The sequence below is a fragment of the Neopsephotus bourkii genome, unplaced genomic scaffold (assembly GCF_033783945.1).
Source record: "Neopsephotus bourkii isolate Nb327-2 ecotype Australia unplaced genomic scaffold, CSIRO-AGI_Nbou_v1 NB_756, whole genome shotgun sequence".
Classification (NCBI taxonomy): domain Eukaryota; kingdom Metazoa; phylum Chordata; class Aves; order Psittaciformes; family Psittacidae; genus Neopsephotus; species Neopsephotus bourkii.
This window is the reverse complement of record NW_026901254.1, coordinates 826,428-845,668: the sequence shown is the minus strand read 5'-3', so window position 1 is coordinate 845,668 and position 19,241 is coordinate 826,428. Positions and strand designations below refer to the sequence as shown.

Genomic DNA, 19,241 nt, shown 5'->3' with positions numbered 1-19,241 from the left:
CCTGTAGTAAAACCTGCCCCACAGTTGGCACTTCTCATTCTTCTGGAGCTGATTATGTCTGAAGGAGCAAGTTATATACCACAATTCATACTGTGGAAATTTCACACTGGAATTGCTTTAGAGTTTTATTTATTCCTTGCACTTTATTTGCTCATTTTATTGATTTGTTCTCAGATCTGCCTTACTGACACTGTGCTTCATACATTTCCTCCAAATTACTTCTTTGCCAGTGTGAGAACCTTCTTAAGTCTTCCTGTGAGGAAAATTGAAGTGAGGAATTGATTTTCAATCTTGGACTCCTCTTCTTCACGCATCTTTTTTGTCTTGATTTTATCTACTGGCCCTATAGACTGTTAGTTGTAAGGAAATTTAGACAGTTTTTTTTCTCTTTCTTAATGTAATTTATGACGTTTTTATATTACAGGCTAGATTTTCCTTTTTTTTTTTCCTCTTTTTTTTTTTTTTTTCCTTTTTATAGGTTGTATTTGAGTACAATTTCCTGACTTTGGAGCCTTCTCCTCCTTATCCTTCCCCCCCCCCCCCCACTTCTTTGCACTTCTTTGATGCTCTTTGAACATCAGTATTGATCTCTTAAAGTCTTATAATCTGACGCACAGATTACAGTCTTAAGTAGCATTCAGGGCACTTATAACTATTAAATACTTTTGGCAGCTTCTTTGATTTCTGTCTTTTTTTAAAGCATTTTAATTATTTATATATTTGAATTCACTTTTTTTAAACTGTGATCACTACAGTGGAATTCTTGTGTGTTCAGACAGCAAACCTTTCTCTGAGCACATTGTGATCTTTATTCATGAATGATTCTTCTTCTAACTTAGAAATTTTGCAGGACTTATGATTCAGCTAATTACTTCTGTCTTGGAGTCTCTGACTAGCTATACCAGAGACTGATTGTTATGATGACCAAAAACGTATCTGCCTCTCAGCTATGTGACTTTAATCCAATGGACAAGTGAAGCATTAGGCTTGCCACTGTGACTCTTATCAACAGATTTTCTACTCTTAAAAGATGACTATGAATGATTTATGACAACAAAGTGCAAAATCATACCCAGCACACCAACACAACATATATTATTGACATCATCATTAACTGTAGCATCTTAAGCAAGTACAGCAAAATTCATGTGGGACCAGTATTGCATACCTTAGTACCCAAATATTTTATGTTTATTCATTTTAATGCTGCAACAGTCATTTGTAGGTTTTGAGTGTGCAGTGGAAGGGTTTATTACCGTTATCGCCCTCCTTGTCACCAGCCTGGGCAGTGAGCATTGCCTGAGCAAACCTGTTCCTTTTTCTGGTCCCCGACTTGCAAACTTGCTCCTCTGCTGGCTGCAGAATAGCAACAGAGGTGAGTGCCCTGTTCACACTGCTCTTATTGTGGATCTGTCCCTTTTCTCCAGTTGTTGAGGAAAAAGCTGATCCCTGGACAGTGAATAGAATGGAAAGGGGCTAAATATGTTGATTATAACTTTGGCTTAGTTTAGCACACAGTATAGTATCAGACATCTTGTTGAAAATTTGTGTTTCTTGAAATGCAAATATTTCAGTATGGACAAAAATAAAGACAACTTGAATTTCAAACAGGTGACTGTCCTTATTCTCTGTGCTCTGGTGTAAGAACTGATGCTGCTTCAGCATGGAGGTGAAGAAAATAATTATCTTTGCTTCCTAGGCTTTCAGTGATGTGAGTGATTTACTATTTAGCTGGAGGAAGAGGAAATTCTTCTAACCATAGTTATATGCCTTCACACCTTCAAATGTGCTGAAGGAGAGCTTTGTCTTAGACTGATACACTACCTGAAATGTTTTATTGCATTTTTGCAAGCATAAGCCTCTACAAAGGAAAATAAAAAGAAGGTAGTATTTCAATTACATGTTTCCTTTCATGAAGACTAATTTGTGACAGAAAAGAAACAAAAGGGGAATATTTTAGGTTGTTTTGCAGTTCAACTAGACAAAGCCTCTGTGTTTGTATTGTTAGGGCAAAACCCATCTTTTTGCTGACAGTGGAAACTTCAATGCTCTTTCATGACAGGGCAGCCAATTCCTCACTATCTGAAAGCAGGTGTTGTCAACAGTTTAAAGGCTGTTTAGGTAACTGGCTTCTCAGTGCTGACAAAAAGATGACCGCATCAGCTGAGGCTTGCTTCATTACATACTAGCCCCCTCTGTCCCAGGGTCCCTTTCCCCAAAACTAAAGATTTTATTGGAAAGAACTTGAAACGGTTCCTCTGGTTATCCCAGTTGAAGCAGAAGGCTTCAAAGACTACAATTTGTACAGAAAATAAAGACCATGCAGCCAAACAGATAGACTCAGTGCTTACTATTTGTCAAGAGGGCTCTGATGGACTTAGAGTGGAAAGAAATGAAAGATGGCCACTAACTTTTATCACAAGGCTAGCTCTCCTGCTTTGTTATGTATTTTTATCTAATCATGCATTATCTATGTTAATTATTTGTCTGGTTGTCTCAGAAGCAGGCTGCTTCAAAACAGCACTGCATTGAAATTATATGAAAGAGCCAATTCCTTTTTAAACATTAAGAGGCAACTTCCTTGTTTACAGAAAAGCTGTTCAGGTATCCAGAACACCTTAATGTCTATGTGACCTAGAGCACCTCAAAGAGTGGCTGCAGTCATTGCTAGGTAACAGAGGAGGAGAGTCTGATCCTACACTGGTAATCTCTAATACTCTTGATAAGGGGAAGTGACAGTGATTCAGACAGGAAAATGTGGGACTCAGAGAAATTTGGGCCTCTTCTGAGAGGAACAGCATTGCATCTGGGACCTTATCCACCAGTTTCAGCAAGATTTCAGGAACAACCAATGTCATGATAACAAAGGGAAAAAATAGAGTTGAACATAGCAATACACCTGCAGATGAGTAGTTCAGTCTTCTGACTTTTGAGGGAAATATCACACAGGGCTCTTTTTCATACACCAAAATTCCTTCTGTCCCTGAGGAAGGGTAGCCATGTCCATACTGCCTATCAAAAGCTGCCCTCGCCCAGCCTGTCCTGCTATTTCTGACTGTGTTTGCCAGCCTGAGCCAAAACCATGCCAGGAAGTGCCCTGACACCAAATCAGTACAGCTGATTACGGGTCAACTCTGGAGCTTGCATCTTGGCCCGGTATAATTTGCTATTAGGGGAGTAGCCATATGATGGCAGTCCATTGCTATGGTAACAGCCTTTATCATTTTTCAGTGCTGTTTTAGGAAGATCAATGCTTCCTTGGCAAAACTAAGTTTCAGTTTATTTCTCAGGAGTGTCAGTTGTGCTACCTGCTATTAAATGAGGGGTTCAAGTTTTTGGGTTTGGATCAGAGATTTGATATATTTTGTCAGGGTGCTAATAAAGTATTTCAATTTCTGTTGCTGGCTGATATCTGTCGCTTTGTTAGCAGTCAGACACAAACATATGACTCAGTCAACACTTGAGTGTGTGATGCTGTTTAGAAAATGCTCCCTTAAAAGTATTTCTACAAAGTGCTTTTGGAAGAGGTTTCTTACATAAGGAGAGTAGCTTATCCTTGGTGATTTCAGGTACCTCAATGGGCTTTTAATTGCATGGTGTGAAGGAGTGCTAGAAGGCCACAGGTCCTTTGTCTGTGTGATGATGACTTGATAGCAACTGTAGTTTTAGTTTTATATTTGCTTTTCTGTTGAAAGCCAGGAGTGTTTCCCTTTTGCAAACTCTTCTCAGAAACTTTGGAGAAGAAAATAAATATCTTATAGTGAATTCTACAAAGAAAATCATGAACTATGGACTATAAATTTATTAAGTGAACACCATATTTTTCACTAAGTTAACCTTTGCAATGAAAGAGTTTTTAATGCACCTAGGCAGTTATTATCCTTTTTAAAGAATGAATATCACCTCATGACTAATTTTTTGCTTTCAGTTGAATATGCCTCTTATTTGATGAGGCAGAAGAAAAGGCCCCAACCTGTGGAAAGGAGGGAGGGGATAAACCACAAAGATAAGGGAAAATATTTTGCTGCATGGCCCTTGCTTTTCCAAAGCCATGTTGTGCTTTTCCACTCCTCTGCCAACTTCACCTCAGCACCTGAGCACTGCTCTGTCCTTTCCCAGGGCAGAGGCAGATGCACAAGATGTGGAGACATCCCTTGCCTCCTGCGCCCTCCCCTCTGACAGGCACCCCTCTTACCCTGCCCTTGCTGGATGCCTGCAGGTCTTATTTGAAAGTGATCCACAATTCAGTTTACATGATACATCTGGCAATCTCAGATGCCATCATAGCAAGCTTCTCTTTTACTCCAGATACACTGCTTAAGTGTATTGCTCTTGTAAATAGGCAGTATGGTGTCTTTAAATGTACGCAGTCTAAATTTCATAAATAAATCTAGTAGCAAAAAAGGTTTCTTCTCTGCATTTTTATACCCTGCTGGGTACTGAGGGTGTGGAGCTATGACAGCACCTCTTCCTCACTCTCAGCTGGGCAAGCTGTCCCCCTGGGCTGCAGCCATGGAAGGAGCTTAGCAGCAGTCCTGTTGTTATCTGTATTAGTTATGACAAATCCTGCCCATTTTCTAAGGGACAGCTGTAACAGGGAAGAACAGAATTGACTTATTTAAAGGTTCAAATTCAATCACAAATCCCTCCAGGACTTCAGTACTTCCCAAATTCCAGTGAGAATGCAAGCTATTTTCTTCCTTTTCTTTGTTTACTGAACAGGTTGTGTATTTTAAAATTATCCCCTAGCCTCCATTTAGAGTTTATGCCACAAGCCATCATGTCAGACTTTACTGTAAGAATTCTAAAAATCATAGATGTACTAAATTGACAAGTCAATACCCAGTTTTTTTGGTTGGCTGGTAGCTATCTAAGATCTTTCCTTGACTAAATAATCCAATCTGTCTGAAATGAGCTGTATCACACATCCCTGCTAATTAAAGTCTCTAAAACTGCACTTTTCTAAGTGAACTCTTAAAGATACTGTAACTCAGTCATTTAGGTGAGTGGCTCTGTTGCCAGGGTGATCCGCAGCAGAGTGCTCTAACATGGAGCACAGGAGGGTTCCCAAAGAGGAGGAACCTCAGGGGATCTGGGGGTGCTGCCAGGAGCCTGCAGCTTGTGTGATAGCTGCTGACAGGACCTGGAGAGGGGAGCTGGGAGCAATGGGAGCCAAACCTACTATGTATAAAAGAAGCCCTTAGGGAGCACCAGTGACCAGAAAAGCTGCCAGTAGTGTGGGCAAACAGGGCATGGCGTGTGGCAGTTCACACAAAAGGGTGTGCAGGAAGGTGCTGAATCTCTGCCAGCTTGACCAGGGAACGGTGGTATCTACCCTGCAGAAAGCTATGGGCTCTCTAAGCTCTGCATCCACCACAGTGGTTGCAGCTGCCCAGGCAGGGCTGCCGTGGGAGCACTTTGCCACCCTGGCACCAGCTGCAGCCTGCGCCCTGCTCTTACACTGGTGTTGCACAGCAGCAGTGACCAGACCTGTGGGAGGTGTGCCCAGGTAAAGGAACTCTCTCCTTAGTGACAGAGCTCAGGGGGGACATGAGTAGATTGAGGACTATCAGGGAGAGTGAAAGAAACACAGGCTGCCTTCCCTGAGACATGCCCAGCAGGCAGGCAGGATGTATGATATGGAGGATTCCCTCTTCCCTCTGTCTGGCTGAACACAGTGACTTATGGGATTTGGGCAATGGTGATAAGTGCTCAGTGCATTGGAGGGGTGTGAGGCTGCATGAGGGGTGTGAGGCTCTGCAAGTGGAACAATGACAAGGATAATGGTTCATCTAGCATGGAGACAGTCAAGGTTAAGTTGTCCTATGTCCTGTGTCAAAATTGCTTCCATAAAGTTAAAAAAGACAGGTCATTGTCATAGGAGACTCCCTTCTGAAGGGAACATAAGGCCCAATACACAGACTGGACCCACTTCTTATAGACATCTGCTGCCTCCCTGGGGCCTGTGTTAAAGATGCAAAGAGAAAACTTCCTATAGCAGCCCTCAGATTACTATCCATTATCAATACAGTACAGCCCTCAGATTACTATCCACTACCAATTTTTCAGGTAGGCAGTGACAAAGTTACAATAAGAAGTTCAAGGGCAACCAAGAGAGACTTCAGGGCCTTGGGAGGACTGGTAAGGGATCAGGAGCACAAGAAGTGGCCTCCTCTATCCTGCCAGTTGCAGGGAATGAAGAGGGAAGAAACAGGCAGAGCCGCAGACCAACACCTGGCTCCTAGCCTGGTGTCACCAGCAGAATCTGGGGTTCTTTGGTCGTGAGTTGGTCTATATAACACCAGGTCTGCTGGCAACAGATAGGGTTCACTTCTCTCAAAGGGGAAAAGATCTTTACACAGGAGTTTGCAGGGCTCACTGAAGGATATTTAGATTTGAAGGGGACTTGCTAGAGGGTGGCAAGCCAATGTTTGAGAGATGGCATGCAAGTGAGATCCTTTGGTCTGCTGTATCAGGTAGCTGATGAAGATCCATGTGGCAGCAAAGACAAGGGGTTATTGACATGTTAGAAACCACAGAAGCACCTGGGAATACTCATGTAGGAATTAGGGCTTCTTCCCCTTAAAAGGTGGTGGGATCAATAGCCCAACTGAAGTGCAAGCAGCATGGGTAGCAAACAGGAGGAGCTGAAAGCCACTGTGCAGCATAAAAACTGCTATGATTCTATGAAGTTCAGCATGCAGTCACTGATACTGTTCTCCAGAAAGACTTTGCCCTGATCTGTTGCTGCCTGGGTGTAAGTTAACAGCATCACATGTTGCCCTTTCTTGCTTCAAAGTTACTGTTTCGAGGAACCCAGAAAGCAACGTGCAGCATGAAAGCAGATGTGTGGTTGTGCATAAGCGTGAGTTGATGAACTTATTAAGATGCAGCTGAACAGCTAGCACAGCCAGCAAACCCTACAAAACTGACGGCCCAGCATCTATTTTTGTGTTGACAGTAAACAGATGTCAGCGGAGAGGTTCTGGGCATAAAAACAGCTCTTGCTGTTTTAGTCCAGAATCTGTAGTAAAAGTAGGCCAGGCAGCATGACACCTGCATAATTTTGGTGGTGAAATAAATTACTGATAAAATAAAAAAACCCCTAGTCAGTACAGCTGCTCTGGAACTGACCCAATAAATACTCTGTGAACTGTAAAGTATTTTATTTCATTTTCTTCCATCTCTTTTCCCATGGCTGTGTTATGGGTCAAGACAAAACCTGGTGTCATTCGTCCGGTGATGGTGAAAGGAAAGAGTGCACAGCAAAAGGAGGAGCCCTATCAACCCAATCCTTTTAAAAAGTACCTTGAAGATATCAGTGATCAGAATGCTGAGCAGGTGAGTAACTCTCACTCTGAAGGATTCTATAGCCTTATTTAGTTTTCTTAAAGATGATGGAATAATCTTAAATCCTTCATTTGTCCTGGTCTCTTCTTTTTTATTGTGAAGTTAGATGATTCCCTAATGGTCACTGGCTCCTGGAGGAGAGTCTCCAGGCTGGATATGGGCAGCTGGGCTTTCTAAAGGGTCATTTTTTTGTGTGATCTAAAAGCCTGCATGTTAAGGAGAGGACTTTTTTATGATGTCTGTAGGAAACACTGTACAAAAGAAAGCAGAAATCCTGTGCTCTCTTGTCAAGCAGGTGTCTGGATCAGATCTACTAGAAAGTCTTTCATCCATTTGGGGTCCAGATCTGAATCCTCTCTAAAGAGAAACAAGGACAGCAAGGATTGGGCTAGGTTCATTCTTCCTTCTCCAAAGGAGATTGGGGAGGAGTCTCAGTGAGTTGCTGTGTCACACCCGTCTGTAGCTACCCCAGGTCCAAGCTGTCCTTTCACAGCTTGAGAGGATAGCTCTTCTACCACATGTGACAGGCACTAAAATGTAGCCCATGGGCCAGCAAAAGTGCTGTTTTCTCCTGCAGACTGCTGCATAAAGCCACAGGGTCACTTTGCAAAAACACATCTTGAAGTTTACTGACCTGTATAAGGCATTGCCTTAGGAAAAACCCAATGAATGGCTCTGTCAGTCTTTTCTTGCTCATTTGTATTTGTACATTTATGTGAATTAAACCTTAACTGCTATACATAATCTGAATGTCCCTGTAAGGCTTATTATTAACTTAACCAGCAGGTTTGGGATTTTCCATTTCCAGGGTAGTGAAAGGAAGCCAATAGTCCTCTTGTCAAACACGAAGTGAATAAAATACCTTGCCACTCAAATTTCTCTTCTATGCCTCTCACATTAGAGAGAGGCTTTAACAAGGGCAGCCTTCTCTTCTCCATTTAAAAACTGATAAATTTTGTTTTTGTTTTTTTTATGATTTTACTTTTTGTTCTTCCCATTTTTCATCATAGTTCTGACTTGCTGTAGAACAATCCTAACATTTCTCAACAGAACTGCAGCATTACAAAGAGAGGAAGATTTATTTGTAGCATTAGTGGGTTCCAGCAACACATATGGGTGGCATCAGAAGGTTACTCATTCTACAGATTTTTATAGAATGTAGAGTTTCCATAAAATATGAGAAAATAATAATAAAAATGATGATTTATAGTTTGTCTCTGAAATTCTGAGGCTGAGAGTGAATATTTGAGTTCCAAGACTCCACATGAGTTCATAGTTTTTCATGCTTTGACTTACTGAAAACCTTCTCATGCCAAGACACTGTCCTGCCATTCAACCTGGGATGAAAGAGCTGCCCTGGAGCTGCTGCTAGACCACCTTGGTGGGGCCTCTGCAAAGACAGGGGCAGCTCATACCTTCCTTTTATTAGGGCTGGGCACTGATTCTGCTGGCTATAGTTTCACTGATGAAGGAAGGATGCAATCACCAAACTTGTATTTTTAGGCAAATACAAACCTGGGGTTATTGCCATAGTCTGAAGCTTTCTGACGTGAAACTAATTTTAAAAATCAAGCATGAATTACTTATGGTATGTATTACTGAAGTACTGAGGATGCAATAAGTCCAGGAATAAATGTGGTAGTTTTAACGAAAGCCAAAATTATTTTACATAAAAGCTATATATTAAAATGAGCTAAACATATTGTGTACTGACTTTGATAGATGGAAAAGTTAATTTGACAATGAGTATGTTAAGCTTGTGATAAGAAATACTGCAGGTTGCTGTAAAATGCTTGTTACTTTGGGAGATATCTATAAAGACCTTGTTCTGAAAAAGGAAGTACTTGGACCTATATACAGATGGATTCACTGGCTTAACAGAAACCAGTTTTGTTTGTGTGAGAAATGGCTAAATGATTCTAATGGTGGTTTAATACAACAATCAGTAGTATGATAATAGCCATTTCTGGGGAAAATGCTGAAGTGCTGATCATGACAGCATGTTTATGATTTTAGCTTTTGCCTCTCAGAGTAGGTTTATGGTGCTGAGATAAGTCTCTTGTGAGTGGAGAAGACTTGGGTGCCCACATGAGGATGTTCATAATCTTACAGCATCTGTGAAACTCTCCTCAGGGGTTTTAGTGCCTGTAGGAGAGCAATAGCAGTGTCTGTGAAATTGGGCTCAGTGCCCAGACAACAGCTTGAAAATTGCAGTGTTCATCTCGAACCATGGGTTTGTTAGCCTGTAAGGACACTCATTCTCCCTCTTCACCTGCTTTCAGTAGTTACAATTTTTGGCTGCACAGTGGCTGGCTTCCAAAGAGTGGGAGGTGTTCTCACTAATATTACCCCAAAGTCAGGTAAATTGACTGCATTCAAGGGATGTGAGGGGCTGTGGATTAAAACCAGGAAGCTAACAGTTAGGCTTTCCGCTTTCTACAGAAGAGATGGTACTAGTGCGCTTGTCCTCAAATAAGAGTATCTACTTTGGCTAAGGGCAAAACTGCTCATACTGTTTCTGTGGTTTTCTTTGGAGACCTTTCCACTCCTGGAGGGAAAAAAACCTTTCTGTTCTCTCCTTATCTCCGTGTTTTCCTTTCTCCCTAATAACATTGCTAATAAAACTCTCACTATGTGATGTTGCTGCCCCTTTTTCATCCCACCCTTCTTGAAAGGACAGACATTCAGGCTGCATTGTCAAGGATGGTACAGACTAGATGAAACTCCAGATGGCACCAGCTTTATTCTCTCTTTGGTTTTTCTTAGCCCTCTTCAGTATTTTCTCTCCATGCTAATCTTCCCAATGTGACACTGAGCGCTGGTGACTATGTGGGTGACATTCAGCTTGAGACATAATGATGCAGCCAGCTGTAACTGTTGACCTTCAGCTTCATGTCCCTGTGTTGAACACATTTTTTTGCACAGCAGAGAGTAGCTTGTTTGCTTTTCATTTCATTAAGAAATGTCCCTGTGTGGAAAAGACCATTTCCCTGGTAAAAAAAAAAAAAAAAAAGTAATTTTTGCTTTAACAGGCAGCTGTTCTCATGCAGATAATCCAAAGCAGTGGATAGAGACAAAAAGAGATTTCTGAATTAATAAAGATCATCTGGAAAGGATGTTGCTCAGCTCACAGAAAGCACTTTATATTTGTGTTCTGGGTACACTGTGAGTAGGCTGACACTTGTGTGCCAATAAAATTTATAAACAAGGGAAAAATCCCATTTTATTTTGGCTTTTTCTCATGTTAACTTTTTCCTGAAGACATACACAATTTATAACACTGGCTGTTCAGTGGATATCCCCCCATTAAGCACTTTCTGCAGACAGTGGTACAGACTGAGGTATCAGGATGACAGTATTAAACTTCCCACATTTTTAGATACTGTTACTGGAGATGGTAATTTCCCCATTCTGAGGAAGATTTTTTTTTCTCTTGCTTAGTACATTTCATTAATGTTTCAGAAAATTTGCAAATATGCTCCAATTTGTTCAAAAAACAACCATAAGATATCCTGGAAGTATATGTAACTCATGTCCAGTGCTGACGTGTCTGGTGGTTTCATGAAGATGTTAATTGGAAACTAGGGAAATAGAATCTTTTGGGGAAAATAATAGGGTATTTTATTACATATTACTATGAAGACAACTCAATGAATGTTAGAGAATTCATGTTCTTGCAAGCATTCTTTGACAAGAATGTACATAGGCTCCTTTGTCATTAAAAAAGTAAGCCACTTTGGGCAATGGAAGAGTGAGAGAAAAATGAACTAAGGAGATACTAGTTACAAGTGGCATGAAGCCAGTTTGCCAAGGTTTATCATTAATAAATAAGTTGGGCTGGTGCCTCTGAGGAGGAGTGCATGAGGCAGGAGGCAAGGTTTGTGTGAAGTGACTGCTGCCTGGTCTCTTTCTGCTGCCGCTAGGCTCTTATTCACTAGTTTGCTCACTCTGACTCTTTTGGAAGGCAATACATTAGCTTTTGCTGGAACTCATCACAGCTCTTGTCACAAATTTTTTGGGTATTGAGCTCAAAGGCACAGTGTGCAAAGCTGTTCCTGGTCTAGACTCAGCCTACCAAGTGGGCGTACTGCGTCGGTGGCCTGGACAAAACATGAGCATGAGATTCGTGCCAAAACCTGTGTATGCATCCTTCACTCTATCCCAAATTTTTAAAGGAACTTTTTTTTTTTTAAAGAATTTTATTCTTTAGGTTTCAAACCCCATATATGTAATGTTCGGGTTTTTTTTAAACCAGAAACACTAATTAAACTGTGGAGAACTTGCAGTAGTGAAATACACTCTGTATGAACCTTCACTGGTTTAACTCTTAAATGGATGAAAAGGCTTTTTAAAAAGTCTTGTTAAAAAGCCTGAAGTGATCCTGCTAGTACATAGATAAGCCAGACATTCTTTTGTACTCTCAAACACTTTGATTTTGTCTTTAATTTTTCAAGTTTTCAGACTGATTTTGTCTCCAACCTACCCTCCCAGAAAATGTCCCAAAACATGGTTATGCAAGGAGATGCACTGGTCATCAGCCAAAGTGTGGCTGGTTTAATGGGTCATCTACAGCAGGTTTTTTTTTTTTTTTTCATGTGTACTTTCATGCCAATGAAAGTGTTTAGTGTAGAACAGTTGTAGTGGCATGAAGATAGAGTGCCTTTCCTAGTTAATCATCAAGCCCTGTGAAATGTAAAAAGGGTGCAAGGCAAGCACTTTGCTTTCTGTCCAAAGCTTTTTTCTTTCATCCATTAATCTTTTTTTTTTGTTTACTTTTCTTTTTTCATAGGAGACTGCTCTCCTACACCCTCTGTATTCACCTAAACTGATCCTTCCAACTAAGTCCCCTATGTGTCTTCTATCTGTCTCCCTTGCTGACTATCTGAACCCTGAACTTTTCAGCCACTTTTCTTTCGTCATGTGTGGTGTTCAAGAGAATCCTTATAGCCCTTACAGTCAGAACTCTTTGTACAATAAGGTGAGCGGCAAGTGTGGCGTGATCAAAGAGCTTTGTCAGGCTTTTATCCTTCCAATTCCAGGCAAAATTTAGGACCAGTCCTGGCGGGTGCTCTGGGAGATACATCTGAGACAAGCCTGTGTCTTCAGCATCCCTGGAGATACTGCTGCTTTTCCTTTCCTTGGCACAGCTTGTGTCAGGGCTTGTTTACTCCAGACATGCCAGGACAGGGCTACTCCTTGTTCAAGCTGTTTGTTCTTGAAAGGAGGAATAATCTATTTCATCCCTCATGCTCTGATTACTTTTGACATTTACCCACACTAAAGTAATGGGCTATTTCCTTTTTCTTGGGGACTGAGGGAAGGGAGGCTAGCCTGAGAGAAATACAGGCTTTTCCAATGGCTTTATCTGTCTTCTTGACAAGCAGTTGTGTCTTGCCCATACACAGGGCACCACAGCTTTGCTGACATTGGTGTTTTCTTTGAAACAGCATGAAGTTAGACAAAATCTCTGTAGTCTAAAGTATGGGTGACAAGGCTGGCTAATGAGCTTTGTAAGCTGAAAACTAGACCCTGCGTCTTAACGGAAGTATTTTCAAATAGCAGCCGGCACAGGGTGTTTACAATATGTCAAGAGAGCTCCTGTCTAGTGTTAGAAAAGCATTGGTTGTGGAAGTCCATAGAAGATGCTGTTTGGACCCCCCAGATGCATCCTTCCCATGTCCTCTTTTTGTAACAGGATCTGGCTGGAAATCACAGTATCACAGTATGTTAGAGATTGGAAGGGACCTCAAAAGATCATCTAGTCCAATCCCCCTGCCGGAGCAGGAACACCTAGATAAGGTTACACAGGAACGTGTCCAGGCGGGTTTTGAATGTCTCCAAAGAAGGAGATTCCACAACCTCCCTGGGCAGCCTGTTCCAGTGTTCCGTCACCCTCACTGAGAAGAAGTTTCTTCTCAGGTTTAAGTGGAACCTCTTGTGCTCAAATTTGTACCCATTACCCCTTGTCCTTTCATTGTTTGCCACTGAGAAGAGCCTGGCTCCATCCTCGTGACACTCCCCCTTTATATATTTATATACACTAATAAGGCCACCCCTTAATCTCCTCTTCTCCAAACTATAGAGACCCAGCTCCCTCAGTCTTTCCTCATAAGGGAGATGCTCCACTCCCTTAATCATCTTAGTTGCCCTGCGCTGGACTCTCTCCAGCAGGTCCCTGTCCTTCCTAAACTGAGGGGCCCAACCTTGATTCCTGGAGAAACAACCTCACTCTAAGATGTACACTGTGTTTTATTTAGGATGCAAGAGGTTAAAACACAGGCATTAGGTATCTTTAGGCTGTGTCATTGTTTCCTGTTCAGGAGAAGCACAGGGTGAAATATGACTTACTAGTTTTAGGCAGATTGGGAGCTGAAACTGCTTAAGAGAGAAGTTATCACCTCTGTAGAGAATGTATGTTGGTCAGCCATTGGACTTTCAAGAAATGCCTGGAAAAGCCTTTCTACGCCCATTGACTAGAAACATAATATAGGTTAATAGGCAGAGTCAACAGTGTCCAAAGCTGGCCCCTCTGTCCTGTGAAACGTACAAAATTTACAATTCTACTCACTTGTTAGGATGGACTAAAACTAAGACTAAAATCAACCTTCTGTCCTGTTTTTGAGTCATCCTGAACAAAAGGACCTTTTCACATCTGCTAGACTGGGTTTTGTTTTATTTCAGTTTTTACTAAACCAGACTGACATACTTATTTTAGACAGCAAGGGTTTCAACAAATTCCCTTGTTCATTACAGAGCATTCACATGAATAAACAGTTCATATGACCATTAAAGACAGCTTTTATAATGAAAATAGGTATTGGCTTTTGCAAATGAAAACTGCTAGAAACTCAGAATTCTGTATGGGAAGATGAATAAGTTCTCTTAAGATAGTATAGTATAATTTTTTGGTGTATCATGTTAGCTGTTTTCTCAAACACGGATACACTTGCTGAATAATTGCTCAAATAAGGAATTTTGGAGCTGCTCTGATTTCCCATAACACTGTGTATCCAAAACTCTTCTCTTGAATGCAAAGGTCATAGGACAGCCCAACCTGTATATTTGCATTCCACCCATATGGTAATGATTACAAGGCCTCTTCATCTACAGTTTTTGATCTCAAAGAACTTTTGTCATTTCAGGAAACCTTTGTGAGCTTTGCAAACTGATAAATGCAGCTACACCTCTCTGATGTTAACAGGTTCTTCCTGTATAATGTTAATATAAGAGCTATATTTTCTCTTTGGTTTCTTCCATTTCCCTGTACAATACAAGTTTTCTCTCTTGGGTCATTTGTTACTGCCCACTGTTAGCAAAGGTATTTCATGTGGCTTTCCTGTAAGCTTCATACATCTGTAAAGATTTTTTATTTTTCTTTTATATTTTGTACTTTTTAATGTATCAGAGATATATTAAAATTCCTTATCCAACAAGTTGTCAATCCATCAAATATATGACTCTCCAGTGTCATGTGGGACAATTTCAAATGCCTTGCACAAGTCCAGTTAGATAATGTCAATCACTCTTTCTTTATATATCAGTGCTGTAACCCATCATAGAAGGCCACCAAATTTGTCAGATACAATTTGCCCCCGTGAAGCCATTTTGGCTGTCACCAGTCATCCACCTTATTGTCCATATTCCTAAGTATAGTTTCTAGAAGGATCTGTTCCATGATCCTGCCAGGCACTGAGGTGAGACTGACTGGCCTGTAATGCTCTGAGTCTTCCTTTTCTTTCTGTTTTTTACAATGGAGGTAGGTGTGGCCCAATACCTTGGGAAACAGAATAACCAGATGTCAATAATGGGCTAATTTAATGCAAACAGAGGTTTATTCACACAAGAAGTAAATATTCACCACTTAAAATGTATTTTTAATTTGTTTTGGTTTATAATATTAACATTCTTTGGTAATCAAAGGATGATTAATTTAGACCTTATTCACATCAATATTTAACATTTGAATCAGTATATGTTGATAAAACCCTGACAATATTTGCCTCTTATTTCTGGCAATAGCCCTGTCTTGTGCACCACCAAACTGTAGTCTGAGCTATTCACATTTTAAAATAAATTATTTACTTTACTTTCATATATAACTGAAGTAACAAAAAACACAATACAGTAGACACAGTATCAGGTGTTGAAATCTCAAACTGTTAGACCTCTTCCTTAAACAATATCCAGACATTATGGGAATTTCTTTCCATCCTCTACTAAACCTGGACTGTCACCTCTGTAATTTCCTGGTGTTCCCCCTCTTCAGTTCTCATTCCCTGGGATAAGGGATAATGTGCACTGTGACTCACTTGTTGCCTCTCTAGCATCTAGTAAACATTTGTAAGTGTCCACATGGTCAACCCATATATATTATATATGTATATGTTGAATTTCGAAGTATATGTTGTATTTTGCTTCATCTTCCACTAGAGGGCAAAACCCACTGACATAAATTCTTAACAATCATTTAAAATAAGTTTTAAATATACTATTGAGAATGGATACAGTGTGCCAGTGTAAGGCATCGCTATCTTTTACCTGCACTTTCACTGAACAAGTCTTCCCTTAGAAATGGGAAATAGGATATGGGGAAAAAACCCCATAATGATCACTTGTGTCTTATATTAGAGATGTTAGATACAGTGAGCTCCTAAAACCAGAATAATTTCATTTGCTCGTTCAGTGTGTGAAAAAATAACAGCTGTCTCTATCTGGAAGGCTGTATCAAAAAGACACTAAGGTCCAGGTTGTTCTTGTTTGAAGCTCCACCGAATGCCTGAACCGTCACTAGCTGATGAAGCTGAAAGATATACCTGTCAGCTTTTGTAGTTACAACGGTTCAGAGTGATGAAATCCATAAGCTGTGGCCCAAATAATTTCACAATGTGGTTTTAACTTTGATGTGAGGAGGAAGCGTGAACAAAGCTATTGTGTCTATCCTACTGCTTGGAAAACAGGAAAGTCTCCTTTCTTCCATGCACAGGCTGCTTCTGAAATAAGAATGTTACCCATTCAACTGAACTGATTCTGTTTTCATTTGCCTTATTATGTTCCTTTTTCCTCTCTTTCCCTAGTCTGCCCCCAGGCATCAGGTGCTGCTATTTTTAGTTACATTCCTTGGTCTTGAATAATTATGGGAGTTGAATTTTTTATTATAAAAACTATTATTTTCCTTTTGTTTGCAATAAACAGCTCAGGAAGGTGGACACGAGTACAACTGTTGCAGGGATGGAGAGCTTGTAACAGCACTGTGGTTAATTCCAAAGAGTGCTTCTGTTGGGAATACATTCAGTTTTTAACAGAGGGCTCTGTAGGGTGGAAGAGCACAACTCTGCACCTAGAATACTGTATCCAGTTCTGGCCCCACCAATTAAAAACCAGTGGGAACAGATTGCAGACCCTCCAGAGGAGAGCCACAAAGGTGATCAAAGGGCTGTAGAATCTGCCCTATGAGGAAAGACTGAAGGAGTTATGTCTTTTCTTCCTGGAGATGAGAAGGCTAAGGGGGGAACCTCATTACAGTATTCCTGTACTTAAAGGATGGCTACAAAGAGGGTGGAGGCTTCCTCTTCACAGGAAGGCACATGGAGAAGACAAAGGACAATGGGTACATCTTGTACTGGGAGAGGTTTCCTTGTGTTGTATGAAGAATTTATTTAACAGTGAGAACAGTCACTGGAACAACCTCCCCAGGGATGTGGTGAAGTTCCCACCACTGGAGGTTTTCAAGATGTGTTTGGACAGGGTGCTAGGTAACCTCACCTAGGCTCCCTTTCCCCAAAAAAGGTTGAATTCTTCCAACCTCGGCAGTTTGGTGATTCTATGATTCATATGGGGCATGACTGAATGAAATACCTGTCAAGGCAAAGAGCATTAGATTTTGGGAAGCCAGCTGTCATTTTGAAGGAGAAAGGAATGACCTGCCCAAATGAGAGCCAGAGGATGAGCAGGTGTAGCTCCTTCAGCTGGGGACGGCCTCCCAGTCCTTACTGACTTTCAAGCTGCCTCTTCTTTCCGTCTGCAAGGACTGAGAACACGATTCACATACACCCCTGTGAAAATCTCTCTGTTAGCTAATTCTTTAGCAGCACAGCCTTAAAAATGGATTGGCAGGAATTGGATTTTTGCAAGAGGTACAAGAATTTTTTTTAAATTGCCATTTCTGTATCTGATCAGTCATTATTTATAAGAAGAAAGGTCTAAGCTTGCACAGGAAAAGTTTTCTTTAATGCCCAAATTTGAACTCAAGCAAATTTATTTATTGCTTTTTTTCCTGGACCTAAATGGATTTTTCTTGAGACCACTAAATGTTGTTGTGTCAGCCTTGCATAATCACTTGCAGATCTGCAGGCTTATAGGTAAGCAGAATACTTAAAAGGAATCTTTCTTGTTTTTTAGATGAAATCAGTTATGTTTACTTCACCATCCAATCTCCTACTCATTGGAGTTTGTGTTTGATTAATAGTAGCATAGTGGGTATTGACATTCTGTGAACACGGCAGCCTTTCATGGTTGCCATGGAAAAGTACTTTTCTCCCCGACATCAACCCAGCTGCTTTTATTTCTAGAATAGGGTTTCTGTCTCTCTTTCGAATGGTGATATTTAAATGCTATACTTGTGTAGGTGTATTGTGGTTGATCAACCTTCTACTATCTGTGATCCTGAACAATTGCTTTAGTGTAGAAAAAGAAATCAGAGGCAAACAAGCCATTTAATTAGTGCTGTGCTACAAATTGGGTCTCTTCGTTGGGAAAGTACTAATGCTTAATATTGTTGTGGCTCCTCTGTATATCTTTTAATGGCATTGCTTAGGCTCAGTGAACCATTTAAATCATATTGTACTTAAATGACATTTCTATCGCTTTGGGCCTGGTTTGATAGTGCCTGCAGAAAATGCCTTTAGAGATCTTGCTCAGCTGACCTGTAAAGGAAGACATTTTTCCTAAAGAACTTTAGAAGGATGATAACCTGGTAATTGATTGCTTTCTTCAAAGCCATCATATTACCAACAGTACATGAAGGTAGCTTAGGCTCAACAGGAGACATCACAGCATGCACTTAACAGGAAGACGCAAGTCTGGTACTGCCTGGAAAGACCTCTCCTATGCACTTCTCCAGAGAGAGCTTTTCCAAAGGAAAAGAAGGAATTGAATACCACTTCCTCACTCCATTTGGCCTGGGTAGTTAGGCAATTTTAAGGGCATTGCTGTCTTATTTCCACTAGGAAAAGCTGTTGATGGTAGGACCCTGTTATCTTTGGTGTACTTCGTTTAGAAATCAATCAATTATTTTTACAAAGAGTTGTTTTCACACAGAGTTGTTTTCTTGAACATGGTAGGATCAGATCCCAGCAGGCACTTTCATTAGAAATCAAAATGTGCTTTCCAGTGAACACTGTGCCCAGAAGTGTCCTGGTTTCTTTGGAACCCACTTAGAGCCACTTCTGTTGTTTTCTGCATTCTTATTTATGCAGCTTGTCTTAGCTGGGAAAGATTAAACCAGTCTCAAGAACCCAAAAGTACTTTAAAATGTTTTGGTTTCATTCTTAGAAATCTCTACATAATATAAAACTTGAATTCAGTCTTATCCATGGTTTTCTATGCAGACTGCATCTAGCCTTCTGCTTAGTGTATTTCAGGCAGACATTTTAAATGCATAAACCGATATCAAATATAATAGAAATTCTGGCCCTAGTTAACAACTCCAAGATCTCTTTATCTTAGCCTTCTGCATTTTCAGGTTAATATGTGAGCACGCATCTTAGGAGAACAACCAGAGGAAACACAACAGACCAAATGCAACACTTCTAGTATCTGCTTCTAATGACTGTTTGTGAAAGGGATTCTATGACATGCCGATGGTGATGGGGGCAAGCTTACCATAGGTTGGA

At 40.7% G+C, this 19,241-nt stretch overlaps 1 protein-coding gene across 7 annotated transcripts in view; it reads left to right on the top strand.

Moving 5' to 3' along the window:
- The window catches only part of MLIP (muscular LMNA interacting protein), a 111,910-nt gene that overhangs the window by 75,627 nt on the left and 17,042 nt on the right, over positions 1 to 19,241 (top strand). For 5 of the 7 annotated variants that reach the window (XM_061354963.1, XM_061354964.1, XM_061354965.1 and 2 more), the window contains one exon: positions 7,216 to 7,341. The exons of the other annotated variants lie outside the window; for them this stretch is intronic. In XM_061354963.1, the coding sequence (XP_061210947.1) occupies positions 7,216 to 7,341 (126 nt within the window). The remainder of the gene's footprint in view (positions 1 to 7,215; positions 7,342 to 19,241) is intronic. 7 annotated transcript variants of the gene reach the window in all.